Genomic DNA, 19,263 nt, shown 5'->3' on the forward strand with positions numbered 1-19,263 from the left:
TTCTGGACAGACTCTGGGACAAGATGAAGAACTGAGTCTGATTTTCATCTGAACATTCTTGACATGTTTACATTCATTCACTATTACCTTGTGATTTGGCTACAGCAGCTGTTTTTTGTTGTTGTTTTTTTTTTTAAACAAACCTTTATTTAACCAGGGTGGTCACAGTGGAACGTATTGGTATTTACAAGGGCGTCCAGGCAATCTTGATAAAGGAGGGTTTACATGAATGTATGCGCTTGTGTACAAAGTGTGTAAGCTACAATGTTTAAAATGTCTTTAAAAATCTTAGTCCGATTTTGACATTTAGACATTTTCACTGCTTTCATCCTGAAACTATCTGCTGATTATATCTCCTTTAATATTAGAACATGCTTAAATATTGCATGTTCAGTACTTAATGGAGAGTCATGCTTTGATCTTAAAATACGAGTAACTGTATATTGATAAGTGTATTTGTGTACTGCAAACAGCATCAGAAGCTGCATATGATACACTTTAGTGGCTTACAAGTTCATTGTTTGCCTGAAGTGTACAAATGAGTAGTTCAGAGGGAAAACACTTGGCTTTTCATTTACCATTAACTAACAACCAAACCGCCCATAGTTTATTATAGTTTACTGTTTTATAGATTATGGAAGATAATGACTTGTGAGTCAAAACTGGGAATTTAGCTACAGTGAATAATATATGGACTAATTTGGGGGGAGGGGGGGCTTAAATAGGACACAATCACTGACAGTGTACAATGCATAAGGTCAGGGTTGGAAGATGAAGAGGTTAAACTAACATAATGCTTATTACATTATATTACATGCTACTAATACTTGTGTGAAATAACATGTCATTTCCTTATTTAGATTTAGTTTTGTATCCATTTGTAAAATGAATCCACATGTTCCGGGATACAACATTATCTTAAAGCACAAACTACAGATAAAATAGTGTGCGTTTCCTGATGGTGTGTTGCTGTGAGCAGGTCTGTTTCTTGTACAGTTTATTCTCTGTCAACATCAAACCTTTTCAGTGTCAACTCTCCGTATGTGACGATATTTGATGAAATGACAGTGAATACCAGCATCTGTATGTGAGTCATTATAAAGACCTATATAGATGTCATTCTAGTAGTTGTACATAGTGAACTCCATTGTAGTGTTAGTGTTTTGTATTGCATGTATCTATTATCTGTGCCAGCCATGTCAGTGCTAATATTTCACTTTTTTTTGTTCTATTGTCACTGTCAGACCAGAATGAATGTTGCAATTTTAGTGTTTTTTTTTATTTTTTATAAAGAAAAGGAAATTAAATCTTTAACTAAATAGCTGAAATTTTCTCAAAATTCTTTGCAAATTTGAATGTTTGCAAAAACTCTTAAACACCACTCAAGATATAAGAGGGTGGGGGGGGGGGGGGGGGGGGGGGGGAATTGAATGAAGGAGGATAGAAGTTATTTGGATTAGGAAATGTTTCTGGATTCAGCACAGAATAAAGTAATTTTGTCTGTAGGCATCAACCATTAGTAAGTGGATTTTCAGCCTGTACTCATTTCATTGCTGACAGTTCAAGCAACAGAAAGAGGAGTGCCGCTCATCCATTACAAAGAGAGTTAAAGCTTTCAGAGTGTGCTCTGATGGCAGGCAGCCGAATGAGAAAAAGGCTGATAGAGAAATGACCAAAAACATGTTTATTTTCTTGGTAGCAATCTTTTTTTTTTTTTTTTTTTTGCAACAGGAGATGAAATGTGTTCTTTTGAGAAACACAACCACTCTTCAACCATCATGAACTACATTAAGGCATCAACACAAACTGGATAGTAATGAATCAAAGTTTTAAAATGCATCATGTACAGCACCGCCATGGGAATAATTAACATGTATGTGGAGAGGGAAGCACATCTGTTCCCACCACTAAATAGCAGGGTCCCCTAAAGCAGTTAATGTTTACAACTGATTTTAAGAGGAATAGGATAGAGCACCTTTTCCTCTTCATGATTTATCCATCCTCAACAAAGTCAGATAGTTGCGAGCACAACACTAAACAGCACAATGCTTGAAGAAAGAATAATGTATGAGCCCCTTAAATGTGATTAAAACAGAGCACATGTGTCTAAAAGATGCTACTATCAAGATCAATGATTTTTGCAGGCACCATCATATATTTTATGTTATACCCAACATGCTGTATTTGTGTGCACAAATTATGACTGTACATAAGAATTGATAATGCCTTTAATGGTGTTTGCCTACTGAAATGTTATGGAGGAAAACTCTAATAGCATATTTTTAATCTTACAAATGGAAAGTACCTCTGTGAGTTATTGTAACTGGTGTATGTCAGTGACCATGGCAGGTAATGTAACAATAAAAATATTTTTGTTCAAAGTTTGCCTGGTTCTTTGTATTTTAGTAGATATAGTCAACAAAATATATGTTCTTCAGAGGGTTCAAATCTGATTCCTCATTGCTGTGTAAATGATGTGGCCTAATATACTTGCATCAGATCACAAAATACCATTCGCCACCTCTCTGTAGATAACACGTTCGAATGGAAAAGCCACCCCAAAGCACAAGATAGCTCCTAATCCAAATGAGGATGTTTCACAAGTACGATTTTTCTCTAAATGCCCTCCAATGGTGTTATCACCTCAGCCATCAAGTGTTTGCGTAGTGATCCGTATGAATCATCCCGTCCTTTCTTGTTTGTCTTGTCTTGTTTGTTGGCTGTCAGACAAAGATGCTGCTGAGGCCTGTGCTGTCAGGAGAGTTCATATCCGTCTGAAGAGGAAATGAGAGGGTCTGATGGCAACTGATGGAAGCAGTATCAGAGCTACTGGAGACAATATTAGTGATGGGAGATTGGACAGGCAAAGAGACAATATTGCAGAAGTGACATATTAAGTATTTTGGTGTCTGCAAAAAGGGAGGGCATCGAACAAAGATGTGGCCGGCTCATACGGTTTGTGCAATAATACATCAGCATTCAGCACACACAGCTCAGCTTCAGTGTTTTATACTGGGCAGTTTCTGGACTCTAATATTAAAGCAGGTCTTCAGGGCTTCTGTTATTGTCATGGAAAGTACACATAATTAAACAGATTTGAAAGGTAGTTTCTTAAAGTAGGAGTTAGTCAGATAACATCAAAGCATACTGTGTTTATTATCATGCATGCAAGGCCCAAAGTGTCACATAAATGCTATAACAGAAACAGAGCAGCAGGAAGATGGAAATGCAAATGGGAAAATGTATCACCCTTCTAATTACCTGATTAAAACTCTTATTTATTTCTCTTTTAAATCTACACTTGCAAGTTTATTTTAAAATTCCATTATTAATTTAAGCATTGTTTAATCTATATTTTAAATTATGCATTTATTGACTGTTTTATGTTGTTTTTTATAAACCCTCTTTTAATTTCATCCATTTATTGATAGATTAATATTGTAAATTAATATAATGCTGTTTTAAAAAGCTATCCATTTAGAAATGCCTTACAACCATTTACATGACACCTGTGGTTTTATGTTTTTAAATACTATTTTGTTTAAAAATTCTGTTTATTTTCTTTTTTCTTTAAAAAAACCCCAAATTTAAATAAGTAAATAAGACAAATTTTCCGCTCTCCCGACTAGCTTTTTGCTAGTGAAATAGGCCCTGGGAAAAACTGTATCTGCATGGAGTTCAAATTCAGTGCAAAACGTATAATCAACATTAATCTTTACCTAAGATTTACTCGCTTATATTGATCTTTCAAGATCTGCTTATCATAAAACAAAAATGTTTCTGCCAGTGAGGTGGAATAACTTCACTTGCCCTCTGAGCATTTTGTCTTGTTTCAAGAACATTTTTGAAATTAAAATATATAGTGCAAAGAAATGCACACTTGGTGCAAAATAATCTCAAATGACATGATTTTTTTCTTTAAAGATAAAATATTATTACAATGTTATGGCCCAATAATATACTGAATTACTTTTTGCACAGTTCATGATCATCTTAAATTGGTATAATACAGATCAACTTATCATGTGTGTTATATTATCATATTTCTAATCATGGTTTCTAGCTCTGAAACAAATAAAAATATTTTGATATTTGACTTTGCATCAGCACTAGAAGTCACCAGCAGATGGGGATAGAGGAGCATCGATTATCGATGGTAAAACAGCAGCAGAGAGATCCAGTTCACTTTACTGCTGTCTAGAACCTGTAATCAGCCATAACAGTGTTTTTACAAACAGCTCAATGCAACATCTGTCTTTAAAGCTTTAAATGTACATTGTGAAATCTTCCATTTCCCCACATTTCTTCGCATTTAAATGATATTCTGCTCCAATCTATAAATACAACTCATCCAGAATTCATTTTTCATTTATTCTTTATATGAGGTTACTGTCTTTGAGTGCAATGCTTCCTGTTTTTAGGAATGCACTGCTCACTCTCACAATTGTAAACACATTTGATGCTATTAAAACAAATCAGTGTTACACCTCACTTACAGTTTAACATTTTTATAACCCTCTGTTTCTGTACAACATGGTGAGTTTTATGAATCAGCTCTAGGGGGCACTGCGTCATCATCATGTAAAGAGAGAGTGAGAGACAGAAAGAGAGAGAGAGAGAGAGAGAGAGAGAGAGAGAGAGAGAGAGAGAGAGATAGAGAGAGAGAGAGAGAGGAGGGGGAGAGAGGAGAGGGGAGGATGATAGATTCAATTTCTATTCTACTTTTAATCCAACTGTGAAATTCAAAAGTAAAAGGCAGTCCATTTTTTCTTCTCATGTAGTCCTCTGAAAGACCATGTACTGCTGCATCAACTTTGAGTTTCATCATCACACCCTATAACCAAAAAACAAAAAAGAGCCAGCGGGCAGACAAATGTTGCTTGATTTGCTATATTGATTATGTCTGACGTAAAAGAAAAGAAAAAAAATGAAAAGGTTAGAGTTCTTTGAATGACGGTACACTGGGAAGAGTGAACTCCTCCTCACCTAATGACCCAAACTGGCAGAAGTCACATTAACTTCTACAACATCAAAGATAATATTCCTAATTGGCCTCAGACACATGCAGGGGGAAATGCAAAGATATGCTTGTAGGCTATCAGGCGATACTCATCAGATTACTAATGAATGTGTTGAGATTCAGAGCAAACAGATATCCCAATAAGTACAAACATGCACGTCTCCACTTTAAACATTTTATTACAGACAAAAGAAAACAAAAGAAGTATTTGTGACACAAAATGAATCTAATGCTGGTACAGCGGTATTGCACCAACAACAATTTCTGAAAAAATATTTATTATTCTAATAATCATGTTGTTTGAATAATAATAATAATAATAATAATAATAATAATAATAATAATAATAATAATAATAATAATAATAATAATAATAATAATAATAATAATAATAATGCACCCTGATGAAAAAAAAGCCAAAATGTTACTTCATATTATTCATAAATAGATGTGAAACCTGCAACCAAATTAAATAGAATGACCATATTGTAAAACAAATGATATTCAACAAAACAAAATGGGTTCTCTCATCACTGGCTTTACAAATTAAAGAAGTACATTTGGCAGGTTTATACACAAAATTAAAATATCTACCCCCATGACCGCTCCTCTGAACGCAAATCCTGCTACAGTGAAAAACAAAATATCTTAAGAATTTTTTTTTCTTCACAAAAAATGATAAAGATGAGTTCAACACAATTCTAAAACACCTAATAAAACTAGTCAAAAACTTTAAAACCCACTGTTTTTTTTCTTTAGTAACATTTCACATTTAGCAACTTTTTTTTTTAAATTCACCTGTACAAGTGGTGTCGGGACTACGGGTGGGTGGGGTTACAGGTGGGGGGGTTCGGGGGGGGCGGTCCTTACTGACCAAGAGGAGGATGAGCTAAAAGGAGAGGTTTCAATCATTGACCTCTACAATTCGGTAACGTCCTGAGGCCACGTGGAGAGAGTGACACCCTCTATCAGAGCTCCCCCAGTAAAGGAACCACTGGAGGAAATGGAGCGCTTTTTCAGTCCGCATTTCTCTCTTGTTTGGAGAGAAACAAGACCAGTGAACACAGTTTCAACACAAGTTTTAGTGTGTGTATTCCCTCACTGAATCTGCCTGCACGAAAATCACAAAACCAAACAAAAAGAATGTTAAAATAAAAGAAAGCAAGGGACTGCAGCTAAATACACACATAAGAGGGATCCATTTTGGTGATATTTACAATCACTCTGTGAGAAATAAAGGAAACGAGGAAGTCCTTTACTAGGGGCAAAGATGATTTACAAATGTCTTATGCGTTTGTGACTATCTTCATTAAAATGATGCTTTGCTTATACTCAGCCAGGGTGGTTCAGTCTGTCCTGAAGTACACCCACCCCTGCTGAGGTGACTATATTCTAGTTTCCTGCATTAGCTTTTCTACCCAAGACCCTACGCTTTGAGTATGCTTAGAGCATTTCATCTCCCCAATGAGGGCAGTCCATGGCAAACACACAGTAATGGAGTGAAGAGAAGAGAAAGCATCTTTAAAGAATTCAAAACAAAATGAGAAGACTTTTTTTTTTTGGTCTTCATTTCCAGTATGTTGGCATGAGCTTAAAGCTCACTGCCCCCGCGAAAAAATTGAAAGTTCACTGATAAGGAAAGAAAAAAAAGCAAGAGAAGTGCCTCAGGCTTCTGGCCGATCTAAGTGCTTGGCAAACAGGTGAAGTTACTGTAGCAGTCTTTGGGATTTTCAAAATCCTTCAGATAAAGAAAAGAAAAACAAAATGGTGTAGAAGCAGATATATCGATGACGTTGTTATGTTGGAAATCTCCCTGGAGTCTGACATTTGGAGGTCTTTCAACTTCAAGTGAGGTAGAGAGGCTTGTCCCGAGCTCCCATGCCACTGCTGAGGGAGAAGAAACCGTATTAATATATGTCTGGATGTATGGATACATGTAAATACAATGATGTTCTGACTACTTATTTGCATCAGAGTCTAAGGACAGATGATGATGTTGTATTGCGGTACAGATTGTAAGGCCCCTGAGGCAAATTTGTGATTTGTAATTTTGGTCCATAGTCAAATAAAATTGATTTGACTTGACTATATGTATTAACTGTATGTTCATCCTTTATTTCACTAGGAAATCACTTCAAGATTAGAAAATCTGTTTCAAGGAAAGCAGGCTGGCTGAGAAAGCAGTTCCAAAACAAACATGAAAGCTGTCGACAAACAACAGACATCACTCAGCATTAAGAGGAATGAAGAAGTCAAAATTTGCAGGCACTTGAAATGTCAAATACAGAGTCTGTTCTCCACTTATCTTTACAGACACACAGGAACCAATTCATTGCCCTCCAAAACTCTCAACTACAGTGATCTCACACTGAGGGAGAAGGTTTAAGCAAAGACTCAATCTACTTCAAAGAGCGTAAAACATGATTTGACCCAGGCATGATCCCGTTTGACATACAGATGAATCAGCTCTAAATACAGAAGATACTGATTTCCAGCTCCGCTGCATCTTGGAATAGCAACACCAGGTTTCAGGTGTGAGACAATACTACATTCCTCTTGTACCTGCTTGAATAGCTTGATTCAATAAGGCAACGTGTACCGAGCGAAACACAGGGAAACTTAATTGGATGTCACAGTTTTTCCAGGCCCGGTAATAGCATTGTTCTACTGCTGCATTACTCATTTCAATTTCAAGGAGATGCATTGCTTTAGCAGGGAAATCACAGTTTATGATTAATGCTATCTGAGTCTCTAAGTGCGAAAGTGAAGTGGTTTAGAGCAACTCATTTGGAAAATGAGTAACTGTAAGACAACCACTTAATATTCTCACCAATCAAATATCCCTGATTGCATTTATAGAGGGTCAAAAAATGTCTTTTGGTGGCTACTTTGATGTGATTCCATGTGATTTCTTCTTGTGTTTTTCATACAAAATTCCCTACTAACATAACACAATATTTATATAGACTGGTATGATGGGCTCACCCGCAGTGGTTGGGTCCACAGTCCCTGTTGCAGTACTCGCTATCCCAGTCAGGGTTCTGGCCATGCACTGGGTTGGGAGCCCCTGGAGACTGTGAGCCCCCGACACTGTTCTGGTAATCAGCCTGAATATGGGAGAATCCCTGTGGAGAGGATGTGGAGAGGTTAGATCGTCCTTGCTTTGCGATGGGCAGTCATTAGAGTTTGCTGAGCCATGATACTGTTTACATGCAAATGTTGTCTGTGTGGACAAGGAATAACACTTTTTCCTCTCTCATCACTCATTGCATGTTTAAAACTGGTCTCAAAATCATGCCGAGCTTGCACCAACCTGACACCCTCCTGCTGGATCGGAGACATTATAGTGTATAACCAAAATTGCTGGTTAGACACTTAATGGCTAAAACATGAAATGTTTTTTTTTTTTTTTTTGTTAAATCTTCTCCAAATCTCCTTTGCTCTTCTTCCTTTAATTGCCAAAAATGTGACTGAGACCTCTTTTACTTTACAGAGACAGTGATTTGAGAATATATGAAGTAAAAAGAAATATTTAAAACCTTTTTTCAAACTCTCAAATCACTGTCATATATATATATATATATGATAAATATTATTTTTTGTACTTTTGTAACTTTGTACATTTTGCATACGTTGATTATATGAGGGGCTTTAACAGGTGTTTGTATTTCATCACTTGCAGAAGGAGCATGTTTGCTATATTTTAATAATGGAAAGACCAACCTGTTGGCTGAGAGGAGGGGAATGCAGAGGCGCCTGGAGCCCCATTTGGTGTGAGATGATTGGCTGCGACTGCTGCATGCGGATTGGCTGGTTGAGCAGGGAGCTCTGGTGCAGGGAGAGTTGGGCGTGGGGGTGCAGAGGTGGGCTGATCTGGAAGGGAGCTGGGGGAGAGGCACTCATGCTGGGTGGCAGCATCTGGGATTGGCTGAGGGTCTGGGCCAGGGTGTGGCGGGGTGGCCCGGCATAGCTCTGGAGGTCTGACAGTGGGAAGGAACCCGGCGGGCCCAGGTAGGGTGAGGAGGGCTGGGGGGGCACGCTGTACAGGGGCTGCTTTGGGGGCAGCATGTGGGAGGGCTGGCTGGTCTGCTGGGCACTTTTTGGTTCAGTGTCATTATATGTCTGTGGATGAAAAATACATCATTTTAGTAAGATAACAATCACTGACTTAATGACATGTAATCTGGTCGGAAGCCCTCAACACATCAAAATAACTCATTAATCATCATTTATCAAGGTGTGATCATGACACATTTCCTCTCTCATTTTTAATAGCAGCATCCATTACACTTCAACACAACTTCAGGCTTTTAACCTGTATCTTAAAGGGAAATTCCGTTATTTATCAGTTTGACTCAATCTTGGCCAGTCTTATTATGTAGAAATATATATCAGACCGTAAATTGACCAAGAAGTGGCTGTTTGCTACAACAGTTACAGTACAGGAATTTCCAGATATCTGCATTTTCAAAATCTTTACAGCAGATGTTATCATGATGAATAGTCATAAAAGACAAATAAATGAGATTAACACCCACGTTCAGCAATACTAGAATTTCCCTCTATACTTTTCCTACACTGTCCTCAGCTGTACTGCTTGATTCTGTCCAAATTTCTGTCAGAAGCTTTACTACAGGGCTGTTTGTCTTCACCCGACTGGTGCACAGCTATCCAATGCAGTTTTAACTGAACAGTTGACACTCAAAGATCCCAACAGCAAACCATTTTCATTATATTTATCCCTAGTGTGTAATGAAACTGCATATATATTTAATTTTCTGTCAATCTTCAGCCTGACAGCTTTCACTATTTATTTTGCACCATTTCACACACACTTGTGTAGTCTGGCTGACAAATGGGGAAACAGAGTTGAGGCTGAAAAGGTTGCTGCAATGCTTTAAAGGAAAAAATGCCACAACATACCAAACTCCACCAAACACCAAAATCACCCACACTTGACCTTTTTCACTCTGGACAGTATCAATCTGGGCAGGTGCAGCACCCACAAAATACCCCACCTCCACCCCCGCCCCGCCCCGCCCAGACCTCTCCAGGCCCCTATGATGAGCTGTCAGATTGCTCATCTCCAGCCATCAGTGTTGATTAGAAGGTAATGGAGCCCATTTGTATGAATAGAGCTGGGGCTGAGGTAATGATCAATAGACACCTTGACAGATAGATGGGAAAAGGAGAGGGGCGCACACACACACACACACACACACACACGCACACACACACACACACACACACACACACACACACACACACACACACACACACACACACACACACACACACATATATATACGCAGACCCCAGGCAGAGAAATGAGGCTGTTTGCTTGCAGAACAAATGGAATGACAAAAGGAATCTTCCCCACACTACATTGTGTGTTGTTAATACAAGACGGCACTAAACAATGCAATCCACAGCCCTCCTAGCTTTTCCTTATTCCCCATGCTGCTATGCGGGTGTATACAAGACGCCATCATTCACTGGGCAAAAAAGATGTCATAGATTTGAATTAGTGGGAAGGTGTCAGGGGTGGAAACAACAGCAAAGCCAATGATTGCTTGCATTAATTTGGATATACTTCCTGTTGTGGATGATGAGATGGAGCAAATCGATGATCTAATGCATGACACAGGTGTCCGTTGTTTGAAGATAAATTCAGGGTTGGCATATTCCAGGTACACATGAATTGGAGCTAAATCTGATCGCATGTATAGCACATGTGAGAGCAATCATTTTCTGTCCTCCATCCCTCATAGATGTTATGGCCATATGCTTGTGCGCTCTGATTGGCTGAACCCTCCCCCAACCCTATATCACCATACCAACTACAACACCCAACCCCCCCAGCATCTGTACCCTATGGAAATCAGGTATTGTTCCAAATATGGTCTGCTCTTTTTGCATTAGATGCCCCCCCTCCACCACCACCACCTCATCCCAAGGAAGCCCTGCCCAGCCCATTAGCAGGGATTTTCCATCCAATCCATCATCAGTCTTAGCCAGGGCCTGTGTGTCATAAGCGTTACCTTGGAAACCAGACTGGCTCGGTACGCGGCCAAGGCTTTCAGGTACTCTTTCTTGGCCGCCTCGGTTTTCCTCTTGTAACCCTGTGAAGAAAAAAAAGGAAAAAAATCAAAACAAGAGGCTTCGGGTGAGAGGAGAGGTTGACATGCTCATAAATGTGCACACACACGTCTGTCTCTCAATACACACACACACGCTTTTTTTTTTATCTCACTCTAACACTTCTTAAACACATCCTGCACACACACAAACACACACATGCACAGTCACACACACATGTCCTTAATGTTTCCCTTTCCATCAGAACCAATGGTACAGAACACCTCTATTTCCTCATCACAGCACTAATACTCCCTCATCTCAATGTGTCTCCCTCTATTGTAGCAACACATCATTTCCATTCCAATCCACCTAGACAAATGAACTGGAACTTCTCTCTCTCTCTGCTTTTAGCTCCACAATAACACTCCTATCAGCACACTGACATTAGTGATACACCAGAATGGTTGTTGTCATTTCGCACATTAGGATAGCGAACCCTGCCTGCGCTTACAAGTTTTGTTTGAAACTGCCTTCCATATTGTTACAGTGATGAACGAACCACTGTTGTCATACAAGTAACTGCTGTTTGCATAAAGATTGTGGGTTTGTGAGTGCATATGGATGTTTGTGTATATGTGTGTGTGTGTGTGTGTGTGTATGCACAAAGGTATTTTTTTTGTCTAATGTGTCTGTGTAGGATGTAGCAGAGTGTCTGTAAATAGAGCTATTATCTATAAGGGCTCCAGGCAGAATCATGTCTATTATGCAAAACAAAAAGGAAAAAGAAGTGTCTTTGTTAGTGGGGAAATTAAAGTACTTATGTGTTGTACTGTACTTTTTTTCAATACTATTGTTGTTTATGCTGATACCAGAATGATACTTTTATTAATAACTTAAAAACATGCTTTTTCTAAAATGTTTCCTTTTTATAAAGTAAAAGAAGCCAAACCTCTCAAATGTTAAATGCTGTCTAAGCTCGAGCAGTCAATGAATAACTAAATAAAATTATCCAAACTAAATAAAACAGGCAACATTTTTATTAAATCAAGAATAACTGATAAAATAATAAGTAAACAAAATTACAAATCTCACAAGACATGCAATACCAGCAATACTGAATGGCTGAATGCACGGGCTGACGAGAGCTTTAGGTCTTAGCCTTGGGCCTCAAGAGATACAAGCTTAAAAAAAACCCCAAAACATTTAATTGTGTATTTCATTAAGTCGTGTTTGAACGTGGCGGCACTGTGCAACAGTAAGAATTTTCACCCAGTTCAATGGCGAGCTGCATTTGTTTTTCAAAATAAAGACATAAAAAAGGACAACAAAAATATCACATATCAGGATGACTTTGTTTCAGAAGTGATTCAAGTTTGGGAGTTTGTGCACAATGAGATGAACATGTTGGCAGTTGAACTGACAGATTCATACTCAAACTAACTTGGCATCGGTTTCATTCACAAGCTAAATGTGAATATTTATTAAACTTGCAAATTACATTAATAAGGAATTCACAAGGACCCTAAATGTGTTCTTGGTGCCGTCACTACAAGCAACCACAATGCACTTGACTAAAAAGTCACCACTCAACGCGATTACTATTACCAAGCTTTGTCTTGATTTACTGTTGACGTATCGCCCTATTTTGCTGAATTTCAAATTCTGTTTACTGAATAGGAAGGCATTCCATTTACTATCTGTCCATTGATACATTGTGCTATGTTACCTAGTCATATTGTGAAGGTTGGCGTGCACCAAAACATCTGTAGCCTATTATAATGTTAAGGGAACCCCTGTATGCATCCTATATCACTGGCGCTCTGCACAAAAAATGGAAAATCTACAGTAGTGCTTTTAAAAACACAGCATGAACTAGAACATTGTCTTAATGCAGCATCCTTTCTTAAAAATAAACTTTACTCATCCCAAGAGGATTGCTAATAGCAGCAGAAGCTAACAGTCATGGTTTCTTTTGGAGCTCAATACCCACAAGGCAAAACAAAACGACCTCCTATAACTTCTTCATCATTAGCATTTCCTACCTATTAGTGCTGAGCTGAAGATGACGTTAAATAGCAACAAAAACAATAGACTGCTCTTCCTGGATAGTCAAGATGCCCTTCAGCTACATCCAAGGACGAGACGATAAGGGGGGGGGGGGGGGCACTAATTCTGTATTCTAGGCAGGATCAAAATAGCAGGCGAGAGATATAAATAAAGAGAGTGGAAATGAGAACTTCAAACATCCCTGCTTGTCAGAGGGCCAATGAAGATGCATAGTGTGGAGGCATCAGCTATGGAGGCTTGACAGACACAGGAAGTGTGGACTATACCTGGTTCTAGACCTTTGTGGGAGTTTTGTTTTGGCAAAGAATATGATTTTCACCTTTTTCCCCACTTCATATTTTTGGAAAACACTTTTTAGTTTTGATGGACCCTGTAGCCTACTGCTGGAAAAACTCAATGTGACAGTTGTAAACAAGTAGAGCACCAACGAGGGGTTTGTGTGTACCTATGTGTGAGTATAAATATAGGATTGTTTGCTTTTGCAGGGGTGCACTAGCATGTGGGTATGCTTGTATTTACCCACTGCATAACATATCAGTCCTAGACTCCTGAAATTTCCCCAGGTGTGTTTATATTTCTCCTATATTGACCATTTCATGCCTGTAAAATGTCGAACTTTGTTAACTCAGACTGTTTTATGGCTGCTGTTGCACAGAACACTTCTCCACCTCCCCTCCTTCCCTTTGCTAGAATTAAATTTAGAAAGAAAATCATTTTAATGAGAGTCAGGGGAGTAGGGATAAACGGATGGATTATCTTTAGAAAGAGAAGAACTAGCTCATTAAGGTGAGCTGTATCTCACAGCAATGTTCTGGTAATTACACAGCGCATAATGCCAAGGAAGGGCTCCTCGCCTGCTGCAGCACAAATGCCATCTACTGGTGGGACCAGATTATGAACGTGTGTATGTTAGTGTCACTGTATGTGCATATAAATTGTTCCTTTGTGTGTTTGCTCATTTAGTTTGATGCCAAACACTGCCTGTGTAAGCACAGATAATGTGAAAGTTTACATATTACACTACTAGACAAAAATGTCTGACATTACCATTAGAGGTTTTTTGTGTTCACTACATTTGTTAAGAGTCCTGTGTGTTTTCCTATCAACTCAGTTGTTTCAGATGTCCATATTTTGTACCTGCTTCTGTTCCTCTCCTAGGCTGTCCCACATGGAGGCCACAATCTTGGAGACATCCCCAAAGGTGGCGTTGGGATTTTGGCCCTTGATGGCCGCCTGGGTGTCTCTGAAGAAGAGCGCGTAGGCCGACACAGGTTTCTGTGGCTCGTTGGGGTCCTTCTTCTTCTTCTTCTTCTGGGGTTTGGGTTTGGGCTTCATCATTTCTGCTGAGGACCTTTTCTCACTATTTATCTGGAGGCAGAAAGAGCGATGGAGAGAGAGAGATGGCGAGAAAAGCAGACAAAGACATTGCCGGTCATAAATCAGTTGATGAAAATAACTTTTTTTTAAAAATTTTGCTGCAGACAGAAGCTTGAGGAGTCTTTTGGTATGCAGCAGTTTATTTGTGGACATGATGCATTGACTGAATATGACACTCTCAAAAAAACCAATGTACTAACTATAAAAGTATATACAATATATATTTTAAATATAAACCCTCAGCGGTTACCACTGTGCACATGCGGTCAGCATCAATAAAATAGCCAAATAGAAGATTCAAAGAATGCCGAGTGAGTGAGAGAAAGCAGTAGAGTACTGCAAAGAGCAGCCAAGGCTTGTTCTGAGAAAACAGATCAATTTACGGACAGGGGTGATTGAAGACATGGGGTTATATTAAAATTTCATGTCATGATTATACTGGCCAAAAAGCTAGAGAGCTATTTTTAAAATCACAGATGTGAGGATATTCACAATTGTCCTCATAATAGAAATGTAATTGTATCATGATAAAAATGTATATCATCCCATCCCTAATGAAGACTAACAGGTCACCAGTGAGACAGGTTAGCATCTGTGGTGTTGCAGGGGAGGTGTGGTTCAGGAGAAACTAACTAAAGATGGGATATGGTGTAGAGTCCAGGGCTCAATAAAAAATCATTGGTAGTAGTTCCACTTGGTTTCACATTGGTACTACTTTCTCACTTCTTAAAGGACTACTGTGTAGGATTGAGTGGCATTTAGCTGTGAGGTTGTGGATTGTCACCAACTGAATACACCTCCCCTTGCCCTCCCCTTCAAAGCATATAGGAGAACCTATGGTGGTTGTGAAAATTAAGAAAATTCCAAAAATTGCTCTCTTAGAGCCAGTGTTTGGTTTATTGCTCCAGTTCACTGTAGACGACCTGCTCCCTATGTAAATATAAAGGGCTCATTCTAAGATAACAAAAACATAACATTTCTTATTTCAGGTAATAATACACTAATTAAACATAATATAACATTTCTGCCACGTCCATTCTGCTAGATGCCACTAAATTCTACATACTGCACCGTTTAATAGCCAGATTCATGGATATTTTCAGAAGTTATCTCAATAGTCCAATCTTTATTTTTCTCTTTCATGTAGATTCTACTTTTTGAGAAAACAATAACAAATTATTAAATCTATATATTTGAAGGATGTACCCGGTTGGTTTGTCAACAATAGCACACTGCAATCTCACTACATTTTCAGCAGGGAAGAATCACATCTGTGTTATGTACTAGATCCAATACACATGAATACATTTTCATTTTCCATGCAAGGCTTTGACGGGGAGTCAAATCCAGGTCACCTGATCCTGGTTGTGATTCTATATGGAAATTGCGTTCTTTGCTGAGGAGAGAACACATCAAGCATGAGAGAAAGTGGGAGAGGAAGGGTGCGGAGTGAGAGAGAGAGAGAAAGAGAGGAAGATAAGGAACAAGAGATGTGGCTGAGGGAGGATGGCGAGGAAGAAGTGACGGCTTGATGTTGCCATTAGTATCAGTGGAACATCAGTTAACCTGATTTCTTGGTTGCTATAAAGGCAGGAAAAACAATCCAATTTCCCATCCATATAATAGAAAATATAATGACATACTGAATATATAATGATCAGCATTGTTATTATGTTAAATTTATGGTTGAGGGGTTATGGAGAGTTACTGAAATGCTGTTAGGGTCTTTCAGTGAAGTGAAAGTGAACTCCTTTTTTGGCAAAGAGAGACCATCTTTAAGGCCACGTTCCTATTTCATCAGGTTGCATTTTAGACATTTTGAACAGCTTTGAATATTCTCTTTTATAATCCTCTGATCCTGGGTTTCAGTGTTAAAACGCAGCAGGGAGGAAAACAAACCATGAAAAAGATTTGTCCCTGCGCAAGTATCAAACAGCAACTTGAGGACATTTAAAGACATTCACATCCATCTAATGCATACTTATCAATGGATTAAGCAACAGCCATGTTCTCTCCTTTAACTGTCAATTTGAAAACAGAAAATAACTGCCTTTGAAAATCCCATTGTTTCAGCAAAGCATTCACAGCCAAACAACATACTGTATTTCACACAGCATGAAATTAACTAATCAAAATTCAAGGTCCAGGAGCACATTTGGCAGCTAAAAAAACCAAAAAAAACAACAACTTCAAAATGGCTTTTGTGGTGTGTGGAAATGAATGGGTGTTCCCATTTAGGGTGATGTGAAAGTATTGCTTGTCTATTTCACAGCTTACAGGTAATATACTTTTTTTTTGTGCGAGGATGCCTGGTTTCATTAAAAAATAATCATCCTTCACTTTTAGGCAATGAGGCAGAAGACAGGCATTTGAAATGACATCTGTTCCACCCAAGCCTTTGAAGTGAAAATAGAATAAACTGAAGGTAGAGCTAATGGAATGACAAAATAGAAAAAAAAACAGAAGGCTAAATAATCTCCAGGAAATTTCACATGTATTCATGTAGTGGAGAGAGTGATGGCAAACAACCACTCGCAGCAACATGCAATCAAGCAGGAGAACAAGGGGCATATTCTTTCATTATTTTCCTCTCTTAAAGTACGATTCATGTTTGTGAACTTATAGGAGGCTGACAGAAATACCAATACAAGACTGAAAAGACTATAGATGAAAAATGAATGATGACGAAAAATAGTAAAATAAATAAAACATGACCCGCTACTATTAACTTTGACTAATTAAAAGACAAATAATCTTGTTTCATGAACTTAAAGTTTTAAGGTCAGCTGCCTGATCAAGTCATTTTTTTCTTACACAGTTTCATAATGTACATTTCTCATGAATCATTTTTTTTACCAGTTTGTAGGAGGGGATTTTTTGCAGTTGCCTTGTGGTTTACGTGACAAGAATTACATTTGTATTAGATATCAAATATCAGCTATCATGTGGATAAAATTACTCAGACGTTGCTTTTCTGTCTTCCTCTTTTCCTTATCAACAAATGTTCATCACACAGGGTTCATTTGATAGCTTCACAAATTATTGATAGTGGATAAACAAATATCCACTACACTGTATCAAGTTTATTTTCCTCGGTTTTCCCATGCAGGTGAAGAGAACAGTAATGATTATGACAGCTGTTGTTGTCAGTTGAGGAAAAAGAGAGAGTCACATCCCTTATTCATAATGCAAAATCGTGTGGCTGCACTGCATTCTGGTCTATTTTCTGATACTGTCAGAGGAGAGATTGGTATCTAGTCCTCTTCTACGATGGATTTTTCTCCCCCTGTGACTGTTGATGCAAAATGGTGAGTCTATAAAGTAGCTCTTTGATTCTGATGTGCTGACACTGGATCCTGATGTTTACCATTCATATTTTAGATTGTTGGACATTTATCTCCTGTGCTGCCCCACTGTAGGAGACATCTTGACATGATATGGTGGCATTTTTGTCTACAATTGGCCACTTACCCACTTGAATCAGGAAGATATACTCTCCAAAGAACAGATTGCAAGCTAAATTGTTTAAAGCTATTTTCTCCTAATTTGAAATGTCCAATTTCCCAAAAAAACAACCCTTCCTTGCAGATGGAGGTTTATTATATGTTTAATACGTTTATTTATTACAGTAACTCACAATCACACATTTTCCCCAGGAACATACATCTGGAAGTGTCCCTTTTGCTTTCAAGTCACTGAGGGACAGCTCGCATTGAATAAATAATATTTACCATTATAAATACAATTCTGAGTGTCAAATGACAATGCTGGAAAACAGAGGTGGTGTGCAGTCACAACACTAATGTAAACTGCAGTGAGAATGTGCAAAGGTCTGCTTTTGAGCATTGTCATCTCCTGTTCATCCTGTTCCACTTTAATTATAGCTTGCAAGCCAAATCACAGGGGTAATTTGGGTAAAAAGCAGCAATAATAAAGCATTATCAGGTGTAATGTGATAACACAATTAAACATCTTAATGTTCTTACATTCAACATTTCTTGGTAGGTTATCATCTGTGGAGATGGATAACCAATACCACAGAATTTGTTTGATGATTATTGACAGGGTATATAGGGTATCATTAAAAAAAACAACTTCTTGAGATGTCATTTGATGACAGATTTTGGTATACATTTCAGTCTGTATCAAAAAGTATTTGGTTTTAATATCCACTATGATGAGACCAGAAGAAATAAAAATAACTTTTTCAACTTTTTAGAAACAGATTTTCTCCAAACAAGAGGTCAAACAGCCCATTTACCGCGCAGCCTGAGACTGCTCTTTAAAAACAAAAGCATTTTCACTTCAGCTATATTTTTAAAACCACAATGTAGATGACAAAAACAGCAGATGGCTGTTGCTAGGTAAGACACCATCATGTCCTGTAAAGTCTAGCGGAGTCTAAATATATTTTGTACACAGCTTTCTAGTTTACTGGTGGAAGATTGAACTATGGTGTCAGCCTTAGCTTGCTCATCCCATCAGCGTTTCTGTTGTCTGAGAGAGAGAGAGAGAGAGAGAGAGAGAGAGAGAGAGAGAGAGAGAGAGAGAGAGAGAGAGAGAGAGAGAGAGAGAGAGAGAGAGAGAGAGAGAGAGAGAGAGAGAGAGAAAGAGAGCGGGAAGGGGTGGTGGATAATGTGGGGAGAGAGATAGGGAGGAGGGGGGTAGCTGTAATTCTGAATGGACAGCACTGCATTGGCAAGACAAGATTAGAATTG

At 38.4% G+C, this 19,263-nt stretch overlaps 1 protein-coding gene across 1 annotated transcript in view; it reads right to left on the reverse strand.

The window, feature by feature from the left end:
• Positions 1–5,181: 5,181 nt before the first annotated feature.
• Positions 5,182–19,263, reverse strand: part of LOC133987599 (thymocyte selection-associated high mobility group box protein TOX-like) — a 79,553-nt gene continuing 65,471 nt past the window's right edge. Inside the window, exons 4-8 of the mRNA XM_062427018.1 lie at positions 14,306–14,536; positions 11,062–11,142; positions 8,744–9,142; positions 8,006–8,145; positions 5,182–6,907 (exon numbers count right to left, since the gene is read on the reverse strand). Coding sequence (XP_062283002.1) covers positions 6,865–6,907; positions 8,006–8,145; positions 8,744–9,142; positions 11,062–11,142; positions 14,306–14,536 — 894 coding nt within the window. The 3' untranslated portion in view covers positions 5,182–6,864. The remainder of the gene's footprint in view (positions 6,908–8,005; positions 8,146–8,743; positions 9,143–11,061; positions 11,143–14,305; positions 14,537–19,263) is intronic.

This window comes from Scomber scombrus, chromosome 10 (genome assembly GCF_963691925.1).
Source record: "Scomber scombrus chromosome 10, fScoSco1.1, whole genome shotgun sequence".
NCBI classification, from domain to species: domain Eukaryota; kingdom Metazoa; phylum Chordata; class Actinopteri; order Scombriformes; family Scombridae; genus Scomber; species Scomber scombrus.